Raw genomic sequence first — 13,965 nt, 5'->3', positions numbered from 1 at the left:
TTGATGTCTGTATGAAACAAGTATTTTTCATCTACATTGTTGCACCTCTATATCCTGCTTCTCATTTACAGAATGTGAAGTTAGATTTCATAAGCACAGAAATGTAAATGGATGACTTGTGAGCAGAGTTTCTGTCTAGTCCTAGACAAGAAGTAATTGACAGAAATAACAGCCTCTCCATTCAGAGTTGACAAATCCCTAAAGGACTAGGACCCATAAAAACAAAACTCCTCTATCCCATCTCAAAACAATGATGAGAGGAATAAAATGCCAAACTTGCCAGAATTAACAGAATTCAAATAATTAATAATAAATGCTGAAAAAAATCACTATGATTTAAGCTTGCCTGTGCTGTGGGGATGGAAGCCATTCTTCCAAAAGAAGGCACTCTGAGAATTCTTTGTCTTTTACATTTTTTTTTTATCTCTTTGTTTCAGCGATGCAGTCTGAATTTCCTATGGGAATTGTGATTTGCTTCCCCCATGGTTGACTATTCTAATATCACCTGTAGACCTCCCAGTGACAATGGACTCCTCTATCCTTATGACACTGTCATTTGCAGTCAAAACAATTTTAGCATGATAAAGATGTGTTACAATAACTCCTGATTATAATACATCTTTATTGAGTTAAAATGCTTTGATTTCTAATGACAGAGCAGTGATAGCTCTGAGGTGATTATGGTGAAGGGATTTAACAGTTGGAAGCCCTGGGTACCACCTGTCATCACATGATGGACTTCATTGGAGGGAACAGATATTAGACAGGAGGCCAAGATGGCCCAGGCTATAATGAGAGCCCCACTGACAGATCCTCGGGTTGTCTGGAGAGAATATAGATCCTTACCAAGTTGCCAACTTTTAGCCTGGAGCTAAAAAGCACAAACCAACGCTCCTTCTCACTCCTCCCGCCCTAACCCATACCTTTATGTTTGGGAGAAAAGATGATTGACTTCACAGCATAAATATATATTGCTAGTGGAAAACTGGTTAGGAAGCTCAGACACAGGCTCGGCTCTTAGGTGAATCTCTGCTGGAGCTGCAGGGCTAGAGCAGGTCAGTACACGGCCTCCAAGGGAGGAAGTCCAGAGAGCCGCCTTCAAAATCACGTCAATGAAGATAATCCCAAACATTGAATTAGCTTTGACATCTAAACGAACAGATGGGTTTATGTTTCTCAAACAAACATGTCATAGTAACAAAGAATATAAAAATCCATCATTCTTATAAATAGCCAGCTTCCCCTTAAATTTAGAAGTCAGAGAATCATTTTCATTTTGTTTATTGCTCTTACCCAGGTGATAAGATTGCTCAGAGGGTATTGATTCTGTCTGCTCTCCTCTGTACTCCCCTCCCACTCATGTGTATCCTGCTTCCAGTCTGTGCTTTTCTTCCCCACAGCAGCCCCTGTGACCACCAGGGTTTTAATCATCACTGACGGATACCTCTCCTCTATCAAGAGCACGAACCTGTCTCTCTTGTTTAATCTTGCCCTGCTCTCCCTGAGCAGGAATGGTATCGAGGATGTTCAGGAAGACGCTCTGCATGGCCTTACAAAGTTGCGGACACTGTCGCTGGAGCACAACCAAATATCCAGTTCGTCGCTCACCGATCACACCTTCAGCAAGCTTCGCAGCCTGCAGGTGCTGGTGCTTAGCAATAATGCTCTCCGCACCCTGCGAGGGGCCTGGTTCCGAAACACCAGGGGCCTCACCCGGCTCCAGCTGGATGGGAATCAGATCACTAATCTCACAGACAGTTCTTTTGGAGGTACGAATCTCCACAATCTCAGGCATCTGGATTTATCTAACAATTTTATTTCCTACATTGGGAAAGATGCCTTCCGGCCCCTGCCTCAACTACAGGAAGTGGACCTTTCCCGAAATAGGTTGGCCCACATGCCAGACGTTTTTACTCCACTGAAGCAGTTAATCCTCCTAAGCTTAGATAAGAACCAGTGGAGCTGTACTTGTGATCTCCACCCTCTTGCTCGGTTTTTAAGAAACTACATTAAGTCTTCTGCTCACACGCTCAGGAATGCCAAGGACCTAAATTGCCAGCCATCCACCACAGCTGTGGCATCTGCAAAGAGTATGCTGAGGCTGTCTGAGACCAACTGTGATTCCAGAGCCCCCAATCTCACTCTGGTTCTAAAGGACAGAAGTCCCCTCTTCCCAGGGCAGGATGTGGCCCTGCTGACTGTCCTTGGCTTTGCAGGTATGCCATGGAGAAGTGTGTCCTTCTCCTCTCCCTTCTCTTGTCCATATTCTCAAAGTATGCTAAATGACACCTTTCTTAGGCAGTTGGGGAAGTTTGCCAGGGCTGTGGAAGGGAGAGGTTGCCAGTAGATGTGGGAGGATATTAGATTTGGCACAGGTTGCAAGAATTTTTTGTTGCAGAGAAGCTGTCTAACATGGAGGAAGGAGCCCTGGACCAAAATTCAAAAGTTCTAGTCCTGGTATAACTAGCATTGTGATCTTAAGTTAACGTGTTACGTAGACTTCAGTTTTCTTGTGTGTAATGCAGAAACAATATTTGTATTTCATCAATCATCCATTTACCAAAGAGTAGTGGTGCATTTACTATGATACTAGGAGACAGGTAATAAAAAACTGATGGGACGCAGGCCCTTTTGTCAAGGCATTCACATTTGTGTGGCTCTTTATGGTATATAGGAAGAGTCAGTGGGCTTTCACAGATGCACAAGGAGATGCCACTGTGACAATTACATATCTTAACCTTCAGTGTTTGTATAGCACAGTAGCTAAGCATGTGAGCTCTGCAGTTCAATTGCCTAGCTTTGAATCTTGGCTCTGCTTTCACTAGCTGTGTGACTTTGGGCAAGTTATCTTACCTTTCTGTGCCTTTATTTTCCTCCTGTTTGGGAGTTTTGAATTCTTCTATGATTTTTGTTTGTCCAACTCTTTCATAAACTTGGCCCATACCTGGCTATACCAAGTATGGGGAGGATAATATGCAACTTTTTAATTTTTATGGTAATTTAAAATATATTAAACTATGCATATTATCATTAGATCTCACTGGATTAATGATATAAAATGATGCTTGGGGTCATTAGTTCAAGACCAAAGACACATGAGATTTCTTGAGTAATTTACCTTGATGTGTGTTTTTCCCTATATTCTCAGCGTCTGGTGGAATCCTCTGCACCTGTGGGTAACCATGGTGATGAGAAGTGCGTGCGTGTGTGTGTGTGTGTGTGTGTGTGTATGTGTGTAGTGCTCTAAAGCTGGAACGGCAGAGGCCGATAAATGGCGTCTAGGACTGAACTGATGTATTTTGAATATGTGCTATAAATCATTGTTCCATAGCACATTTCCAGTGAATTAATTGAACATTGTATTTTTACCTCCTAACAGTTACACTTTTAATCAGGATAGATGAAGACTAGCATCAGGTCTAGACAATGGAACTACCACCAGTAATCAAACTCACTTGGAAGAAAATTCAAATTTTCTCAGAAAGAAATTGTTTTAAAAACTATGTAACCATGTCAGTGATTATATGTGCTAAGAAATAATTTACCAGAAAAAACAAAAGTGATAGGGCAGCAGAGAATTTTTACTTAAATGTGCTTTTTAGAATACTAGTTCTAATAGATGATAGATATACCAATAAAAACACACGCAGAGGCACACATAAGCAATAGGTGGTGGGTTCAAATAGGTTTGGGAAATGCTACTTTAAACAAGGTAAAATAGGCTTATTTATTGCAGCACTTCTTATAACCTTTCATTTTCTAATGAGCATTATGAATCTCTAAGAGGAAGATACAATGTGGAGCATTCCTTGAACTTAAATAAGCATGAACCTTTTTTTCACAGAAGATTTCATTGAATTCATGTTCTATAGGATATCATTTTGGAAATATCATTATAGGGTAATGTTTAGTATTTTTTAGGTTATCTTTTACATCTATATTCAGAAATATATGTTCATAAATATATTTTGCTAAGTTAACACCTCTCCATTAGTGTAGCAACGTATACAAATTCTAGAGGATTCCAAACGTTTTGTCAAATGATAGGAAGCTTAATATACATGAATGAATTATGCTAAATTATAAATATGTTTACATACATGTTTGGTTTTAGTGTATGAAATTAATTATCATACTAATGTAGTTTCATTGAGTAATTGTTAATATACTATTTTGAGAAAACGTTCTTCTTTAAAAAGACTTATTTTTATATTAATTTGTTCCATTAAAATGCCACTTCTGAAGTAAAAGTATGATGAGTTATTTGTACCTCAGGATTGTGGGGAAATGACTTAGAACTATAATTTTGGCTATGATTCCATTTTCTTCTTCAGCTATAACTAAGTAATCAAAATTCAAAGGAATATAAATAACCATATTCTGTGAATTTAAAACTAATACATGGTTATTTGGCATCAAACACTAATATCCTGACACTTACTCTGTGACCTGGTGGATGAAAAGTTTTCATGAAGCTGTTACATGTTTCTAATGCTTCAGTAAGAAGTTGTCATTAATTTTGCCATTTTTTTCTTTGTCACCTCAGAAAGATTGTTAGAACACTTTTTAAAAATAGAAACAATGCCCATGACAATGAAAATTCAAACATATTCTTAATAGCTTGTTCATCCTGCCTACAATCTTCATTTGCTGCCTTTGCTCTCTGCACTAATGGAAGGTGACCGTACCTGAATGGTTGTGGGGTACAGAAACACCCCAGTATCAACAGCTGGAGAGTGAGTGGGTCCTTGCCATTTAGACACAATTAGAGAAGAAACTTTATCCTATCATCAGATTATGTTTGCTCTCTTTCAATGGCTGATACATGTCTTTAAGAAAACTTTCTTTTCTTTATTACTTGGTTTATATAACTGCTCAGACATATAAAATATTCCCTTAATGATTTGATTTTTGGATTTTTTTCCCCTAACAGCGGAGTTTCCAGGACCCAGTAGAGCAATACAAAATGTAAACAGTAGCAGCAGCAATCATAATCATAACCACAAACCACAATGACCATTCATTGAACTGTACTGTATCACAACACTGTATTAAATATATCACATCTACTATCTCACTTAATCCCTGGGTAGTATTAATTATTCTCATTTGAGAAAGGAGGAATAATAAGGCTCAGAGAGATTAGAAAACACTCAAGTAAAAAGTCAGAACATAGTTTTTGAATCCTGAGTTTTCTTACTCCATATAAGAGATAATAAGTGTTTATTAAATTTTATCATTTTCATATTTTTTTAACATTTTAAAACCAAAATCCTTATTTGGAATAATCTAAACTCTAGAATCTGGCAGTACAAGGATTATAATCTAACTTTCGCTATAAGTTTTAAAAAATGTTATGCCTCTAATAGAGATCAAATTATTTCAATACGGTGTGGCACTTTCTAAGAGTGGATTATTGCCAAATAAATTTAAATGGATTATAAGATCTCAAGATCTGGAAATTATACAATGGTTGGAGGATTTTTATCAGAAACTGCTATTCTCTGCTTAATCTTCATCTTTAACAGAAAAAAAATGAAACAATAATGGCTAACATCCTTCCTTTTCATTCAAGTTTAAAAAAATCATGTTTTCATCAATATTATCTCCAGTTGAGAGAACCAGGCATAGAGCAGCCAAAGAACCCAGAATGCAGAAGTTGCCTCATTCACTATCCTCATTTTCAGAGGAGGAAATCACCCTAGGGCAGACATGGGCTTAGAACACAGATCTCCATACTCAATCTGTACTGACACCATGTCTTCTTAATCACCATTTTGGATATTTGTAAGATCAGACCATCCAGTGCTTTCCATTAGCAGAATTTATAAGCTGAATACTTTTTATTTATTTAAAAATATTCAATAAACATTTCTGGAGTACCTCCTTTGTGCCAGAGTTGTGGGCCCTGGAGGTAGAATGTTGAACAATACTGGCCAGGCATGGTGGCACACGCCTGTAGTCCCAGCTACAGCTACTCGGGAGGCTGAGGCAGGTGGATCACTTGAGCTCGAGTCTGAGATCAGCCTGGGCAATATAGCAAGACCCTCATCTCTTAAAAACATGCTAAACAAGATTGAAAAGCTCTGTTGCCTCACAATGCTTAATTCTAGCAGGGGAGGACAGTGAACAAGCAAATGAATAAATGAACATAACAATATGCTGTTATAAGTTCTAAGAAACAAGGAAAAGCCCTGTGATAGATAGTTGGGGTATGACTCAGAGACTTAGGCTTGAACATGTAGGTGGTTGAAGATGCCATTTGTCAAGATGAGAAAAAGTGATGTAGAAAAAGGTTAGAGTCCACACCTGGGTTTGAGAAATACTGTACCTTACAATTATTTGGAGGACAAACTATACTTATATACAACATGAAATGATAGCACCAGGAGGTCTGAGATTAGATGTATTAATACTTCCCTTGATCATGGGAGTTCATAAAAGAGAGCAATTTTTGTAAGTGGAAAAAACAGCTACGACATCAAGAAATATAGAGGTATGGTGCTGCTGGCTGGCTGCTTTTGCTGCTGCCCCTCCCCTCCCAAAAAAAGAAATTTAGAGGTAATGCTTTAGATTTTAAAGAATAAATAAAATTCAAATAAGCAGAGACAGGAGAAGGTATTACAAGCATCACTAAGGGCATACACAAAGGCAAAGAAGTGCATTTTAAGAGTAATGAATTGCAGAGTTTGAAACATAGTGTTTTTAAGAGTAATGAATTGCAGAGTTTGAAACATAGTGTTGAATGTGAAGAAGAATGAAAAATAAGGCTAGGAAGGGAGGTAATGTCCAGACTACATCAAATCTTGAATGCCAAGGAGTTTGACCTTTTTGCTAATGGGAAGCCAATGAGCTAGAGGGGTAGTGAGTCTTTAGGGATGATTAAAAATATGCCAAGGTAGGATCAATTTTTGTTTTGGGAGGGGGGGTTGGGGATATGAGAATTTTAGGGTATATACTAAATGTAGTCTATTTTTATTGAGTATGAGATTAAGAAATAGGAATTTGAGAATTAAACTGGTTTTCCATAGGCAGAAAAATAATTTTACTGCAGGAATTATTTTATCTTGAATGAATTTCAGTTCATGAAAAAGCCCTTTTTTCTACCAAAGAGATTCCAGATGGTGTTGTTTCTTTTAATTTTAATATGTATAAAGAAAGATCCAAATTGGAAAGCAGAACAATGTCAATGAAATAGCCTCTGTCTGGACTGATATTTTTCCAAATGCTGATAGACATTCCAGCCATTCTGATACCCTTTAAGCCATTAACCTTTATATTTGTGGCTTTCACATTTGGTGATTTATATGTTTCTTCCTATGATGTTATCTTTTAATGGTCTCTCTATTTGTCACAGGAGCTGTTGGTCTCACTTGCCTAGGTTTAGTTGTATTTAACTGGAAACTCCAACAAGGCAAAGCAAATGAACACACATCAGAAAACCTTTGTTGCAGAACCTTCGATGAACCCCTGTGTGCTCATGAGGCAAGAAATTACCACGCTAAGGGATACTGTAACTGCCACTTAACTCAGGAAAACGAGATAAAGGTCATGTCCATTGTGGGGTCCAGAAAGGAAATGCCACTTCTACAGGAAAACAGCCATCAAGCAACATTGGCCTCTGAGTCTGCAGCCCTTGACGGATCATTTAGAAACCTGAAAGGGAAGGAGCGTGGGGCAGACAGCACTTTTTTTTGCCTGGATGGCAGATTGCTACAGTCAGGATGTTCAGAGCCTCCTGGGAATATGGCAGCTTTTAACGAAGCAGGCTTACTTACAAGATATTGTCCAAAGACAGTTGAAAAGCTAAGGAATCTTGAGTCTGGCGAAGTCCAAATCCTGCCACAGCATGCGATAAAAACAATAGGTGAGGTTGTCTTGTTTTAGAAAATCCTACTCTGTTTAATTCTCTCTGAAGGAGGAAGCCTCCTTTAATTTCCTCAACAGGAAATGCTATAAAAATCACTGTAGTACCAGTCTGTTCTTCTAAAGACTGAAAGATGCTGGGCCTGTTTTGTGTGTGTGTGTGGGGGGTGGTATTTGGGGTGAGGTGGAGATGGCGTATCTCCACCCTCAGGAGATTAGAGTGCATCTCCTGTCTGCTAAAAGTAAATTTTGAGACCTAACATCTAGCAAGAATTTTGTTTGTTTGGTTGGTTTTTTTTTTTTTTTAAGCCTCTTAAATAGCAATAGTGCTGTTAAGATTTATGGGACAGTGAGTATCAGCTTTTATTCTAACATCCTTCGAGCTCTAATGCCAATTCTGCAGTAAGCAACCTTCCCAGAGCATGACATGTTAGAATAATGGGCCTTCTAATGCTAGTGATTCATTTCAGGAATGATGTCAAGAAACATACTTTGCTTGCTGAGCTGTCAGGGATGATAACTTCCCAGTTCAGGGAAAGTCAGGACTTAATTCATTGTCCCATGTTGGGAGCCAAGTGAATCTGGCCGTGACATCTACCCACTGTACATGGGCGATGTCAATATTTAGGTGGAGGCAATGAATTAAATGTCTTCCTTTTTCTTCCTGAATAGTGAGGCGATGCTTTCAGGCTCGGCAGTGAAAACTTTGACAGCTGCTCTGTAAAGAGGTTCCTGTCATTTATTTGAATTGGTTTACAACAAGCAGAGCTTTCTCTAAGAATATGAATGACAGAGGTGCTGTACGAAGAATTTCTTACCATGGGGATCTGGCCCTAACGATCGATTTGGGGACAATTGGATAAGAATGAAACTATATGTTATTACATGTATGGCATAAGGAATTGTGTGAGTTTATTCTATTGCATCCTCTGTACTCCCCATTCTTACTAGTTTCTAGGGGCTGATGATTTGACTCAGGAGAGGGATGGCTACTGAAAGAAACATCTGCCAAAGAAATCAGATTAGATTTGCTATATTTTATAAAGAATTAAGTACTTAGCCTTTCAATAGACTCATACCTTAGGCAGATGTTTCATTTTAGCTTTTAGCTTTGTCCAGTGCATTAACTTCTCTGTGGTAAACTCCTACACCAAAGGAAATGTGGCCTCTTAACCATTTCACACCGAAAACATTGGCTTGTCAGATCAATATGATTACTTTTAAACTACCATAGGATCCAGAAATTCCACTACAGGACATATATCCAAAAGAAAGGAAATCAATATATGAAAGAGATATCTGCACTCCCATGCTCATTCACAACAGCCAAAATATGGAATCAACCTAAGGGACCATCACCGGATGAATGGATTGAATGGATAAAGAAAATGTGGTATATATGCACAATGGAATATTATCCAGACATTAAAAAGCATGAAACTCTGTCATTTGCAGCAACATGGATGGAACTGGAGTCCATTATGTTATGTTAAATAAGCCAGGCACAGAAAGACAAATATTGCACGTCTCACTCATATGTGGGAGCTAAAAAGTTGAATCTCATGAAGATAGAGAGTAGATTGGTGGTTACCAGAGGCTGGGAAGGGAGGGGGAGATGAAAAGGAAAATAGGAATACAAATGTATCTATTACCACTAAGCTGTACACTTAAAATGGTAAGGATGGTAAATTATATATGAATGTTTTACCTCAATAAAAATTACAAAAACAGTAAAAATGAAAGAAACACCTGAAATTCTGCTACATTCCAGGCATTGTACTGGAGCTGGGGAGGGCAGGTATTTAAGGAGAAAATATCCAAGGTCACACCTGCTCCAGAATAGATGTCAGTAAGGAGACAATGCCACTCTCATCATGTCTTCTAACTTGGAAACAGAATCATAGATTTGTGGGGTTGAGGGGACTTTAAAGATGATCTAGTCCAATAGTTCTTAATATTTATCTTTGAGTCACAGAACTCTCAGAAAATCTGATAAAGGATACAAATTCTTTCCATAGAATAATTTGTATACTCCCATAAAGTTTTCATCTAGTCCAACCTTCTAATACACAAAAGTATAATAGTTTCTCCAAAGTCACCCAGAAATTGATGGCAGATCTTAGATTAGAATTAGATGCTAGACTGGAGTTTAGTTCACCTCTTCCTTTTTTCCCACTGAATAGAAATACATCTTTCTTCCTCTGGATAAAACAATTTCACAAAACAATAGAAAGCATACTGGTAGGATGTCATTTTAAATTTAATATACATTGTGGTTAAGAGAATAGGGTTTAATGTTAAACAGACCTGGGTTTAAGTCCTGGCCACATCATTTAGCTGATACGTGAGTGGGGGAAAACATTCAACCCCTCTAAACTTGTTCTTCATCTGTAAAAGTTATAAGATAATAGGACTTGTCCAATGGATCGTGTCTCTTGTGGATATTAAAAGAGATAGTGAATGTACAATATTTAAAATAATGCTTAGTTCTTAGCATGTACCCAATCAATGGTTTTACTGTTATTTTTATCATTAATATTATTTAATGTGTTTTATTAATATTATATTAACCTGTATCATTTAAAAGTCTTGGGCAAAGATTGCTATAACACAAACCAGGCCATATTCCAAAATATCTATTCATTTAACAAATATGTGATGAACATTATATTAAGTTATGGGAAATAAAACAGATATGGTTTCTGCTTTCATTTAGCCAATAGTATCACAGTATTTCTCTTTTGTTGTCTATATTGTTCTCTGTTTGAAACCTGAACATTACTCAATATTGCATCCATGTTCTTCTCAATATTAGAGGTCCAAATGGAAAAATGAATGCAGAAAAAAATTACTATGGCCACTGGAAAAGAATTTTGATATTATTCATATTTAAAGCTAATCTAACCAACAACCAAGCTAAAGATGTACCACTATGAATAACATTTAATATTTCTAATACCACAGCTTTTAAGTCAGCATTACAACTGATTGAAATGTGGCCATAAAGAGTGCCATTGCAAACATAGCAAAGTGCCAAATGCCTTTTGTTTGTTTGGTCAAAAATTAGGAAATATTCAAGAATTGCCATAATCAAAGGAGTCATTTATACTCTTTTCATAAGGTTTCTAAGCATCTGTTTGGTTGGGGCAATAAAACTCTGCCCAGTGCTAAATTCTTGCATTTATTGTTCAGCAGATATCGGCAGTGACACATTTAGAAGAAGATATGCAACATCCGCTTCAGCCTTGGCAAGAGAAAGTCTTGAAAAGCATTTAACAAATGAATCATGGCAGCCTCCAATAGAAAAAGAAGACAATGGCTTACAGTCTCACAAGCAGAGACATTTTATTACAAGCTCATCATTCAAGCCTTGTGAGCCTGAGGAACACTACATACAAAAGATCTTACAAAAACATAGATCTAAATATGATGATCCTTGTGGACTGTTAAAACAGAGCAGACCTAGGTATTTACAACCATATAATTCTCTTATCTGTAAATATGTGCCCTATGATCAATTTCAAGATTATGTGACAGAAAAAAAGCCAAATCGTAGAGAAAAATCAAAGCCCGAGAAGGAACAAATCCAAATTAACAGTGCAATAGAAAAATTCCTTATGAGCAGGGAGAACATAGATTTACCAGGGTTATCAACAAAAATCAAGAAACCATATTCCCCAAAGAAGGTTAGCTTCCATGATCCTGACTTAGTTGAAAAAAATCAGTTGGTGATGTTACCTCAAACATCAACCCACCGGAAACAGCAGAAAAATCTGAGTAACCAACTGACTAAATTAGATCTCAAAAAATGTAGCAATCCTGGGGAAAGAAACAAAGGACAAAAATGGTTTACTGATTCACAGATTCTTAAAAAGAAGAGAACCAATCAATCTGACCTCAAAGGGAAAATTAAAGGACAAAATTTAAGGCTAAAATTAAATTTACATCCATTTAGAAAAGTCAGAGTACATCCAGAAAAATCCTTGCCAGAACTCTCGAAGGAATGCAAACAAGTATTGTTACCTCCCAAGAAATTATCCAAAATGTCTGAGAAAAAAGCCAAAAGAAACCTTGTGTCTTCTGCAGATTTCCCTCAACAGCCAGAGAGTAACCATGTTAGACTCGCTTCAAAGAGGCTGCCTCTCAAACATGCCCCAAAGCACGCCCCGCATTACAAACGAAACACTAAAAGTGTCCCTGTGCTTAGTGCTAGAAACGTGTCTATAGTCAACCAGAGCTCTGCGGAAGGCAACTGCCACCCAGCCGGTCCCATTCCTGATGGAAACCCGCCAACACTGCCTCAGCTTGTGTCCACTGACACGGAGCACCGGCACTCACCCCCTCGGTTCTTAACTGAGCAAACGGAAGGTGCAACTCAGCTAGAATGGGAAGTTCCCAGTTATTTACCAACTACTACTCGGGAAAAGACAGAAAATGACGTTTTCCCATCCCAACATTCCAGGGGGGCTACTGACCAAGGGGCAACAGAGCCCACTGAGCACATGGAGCAGAACCTATCAAAGACCAGTGAGCTAAATCGGTTTTCTTTGTCCTCGAGGAATCAAACACAACTTTTAGGTGTCTACAAGACTGACACCTTGAACAAGGAATACACTTTAGACCAAAACCAAGCTTTACAACACAAAGTACAAAACTCAAGTCATGAACAACTTGGAAATGAAGAAAAAACATTAATGACAACCCCCCCAATATTACACCAGATTGTGGAAAATTGTATTACGGATAAGGAAGGAAATGGTGTAGGAAAAAAACTTCCTGAAACAGAAACTTATGATTCCTCTCTCATTTCCCAGACACAATCCAAGAACAACCTATCACTTAGGAAGACAAATTCGATTCCACACCAAAATAGAATAGAGCTTCCCAAGGATATCAGGATTTCTCCTCTTGGTAGTCAAGCCATTTGGCATCTAACCAAAAGTAGTGAAAAAGGAATTGACAGCACAAATGCATTGCCCAGAGATGATGGCACTGAAGCACTAGAGATAAAAATAGTAGCAAAAGAAGAGAAAAATATGCTTTATGAAAGCAAGACAGATTCTAGTATGTTAATTCAGACCACACAAAGGACCTTAACAGGCGCTACAAAAGAAAAGCAGCAAACTTGGGAAAATGGAAAAAGTGAAAAACACATATTTTATGGTTCAAGCTCTGCCGTGGAGAACATTACAGCTAAAGATTTGAGTATCACAAGTTCCCATGAAACCAAAAATAAAATACTTCATAGTGAAATAGATTTTCAAATTAACAGTAATATGCATAATTTGAGAGAAGTTCAAAATATTCAACCAGATAAAGATAACAATGCACGTAAAGAAGGTGCAATGACAGTGGAGACACATGAAGTGCTCTCCCTCTTACCAGAGTTAAGAGATGGTTTTGAGGCAGAAAATGAGGTGCCTCTAATTCCTAGCAGAATAAATGAAGCTGAAAACTCTGCTCCAAAACCTGTACCGTATCCACCATCTGCTGAATATGCTAATACATCACGTTTAGAAGCAGAACAAAGTGAACAAAATAACTCAAATAATAATCATTTTTTACTGTAGCTTTCTTCAAAAGGATAGACAAACACCCACTAGCCTTTGCAAACATTTCAAGTGCATCATTTTGGAGGACAAATCCTCAGGAATTCTTTGTTATCAATAAAATAAAAGCACACAGTTTAATATAATACACAAAGATGGAGCCATGAGATATGTTTGACACAATTAACCGAGTATGCTTTTCTAAGGAATGAAGAAAATGAATAAGAAAAGTTTTTCCTAGTCCTGGAAAAGCAAACAACATGTAAAACAAACAAACAAACAACAAAAACCCTCAAACAAATGAAAGATTAAATAAGAAAAAAGTATTTGAACAGATTTACATTTGATGTTTATTTTATGGAAATTATTATACACATCTCAATTAGTGGTATTACAATATTGCTTTCCACACAGATGATTATATATTCATATTTGTGCCTGATCTGTTTTCCTAATTATAGTATGAAAATGAAAATTCAGCTTTGTTTGTTAACTGTAGTCTATCTGATGTGTATATTGGTATATTTCATCTATTTTCAATTGTTCTGTT

General features: G+C 37.5%; 2 protein-coding genes across 2 annotated transcripts in view; one reads left to right on the top strand and one right to left on the bottom strand.

The window, feature by feature from the left end:
* Positions 1–13,913, top strand: part of LRRC53 (leucine rich repeat containing 53) — a 43,438-nt gene extending 29,525 nt beyond the window's left edge. The window contains exons 3-5 of the mRNA XM_069478077.1: positions 1,401–2,216; positions 7,358–7,867; positions 11,059–13,913. Coding sequence (XP_069334178.1) covers positions 1,401–2,216; positions 7,358–7,867; positions 11,059–13,436 — 3,704 coding nt within the window. The 3' untranslated portion in view covers positions 13,437–13,913. The remainder of the gene's footprint in view (positions 1–1,400; positions 2,217–7,357; positions 7,868–11,058) is intronic.
* TNNI3K (TNNI3 interacting kinase) overlaps positions 1–13,965 on the bottom strand; it is a 284,808-nt gene that overhangs the window by 58,795 nt on the left and 212,048 nt on the right. The window lies entirely within an intron of this gene.

This window comes from Eulemur rufifrons, chromosome 8 (assembly GCF_041146395.1).
Source record: "Eulemur rufifrons isolate Redbay chromosome 8, OSU_ERuf_1, whole genome shotgun sequence".
In the NCBI taxonomy this organism is placed as follows: domain Eukaryota; kingdom Metazoa; phylum Chordata; class Mammalia; order Primates; family Lemuridae; genus Eulemur; species Eulemur rufifrons.
Note: the sequence above shows the minus strand (reverse complement) of the source record. Positions and strands in the feature narration are given on the sequence as shown.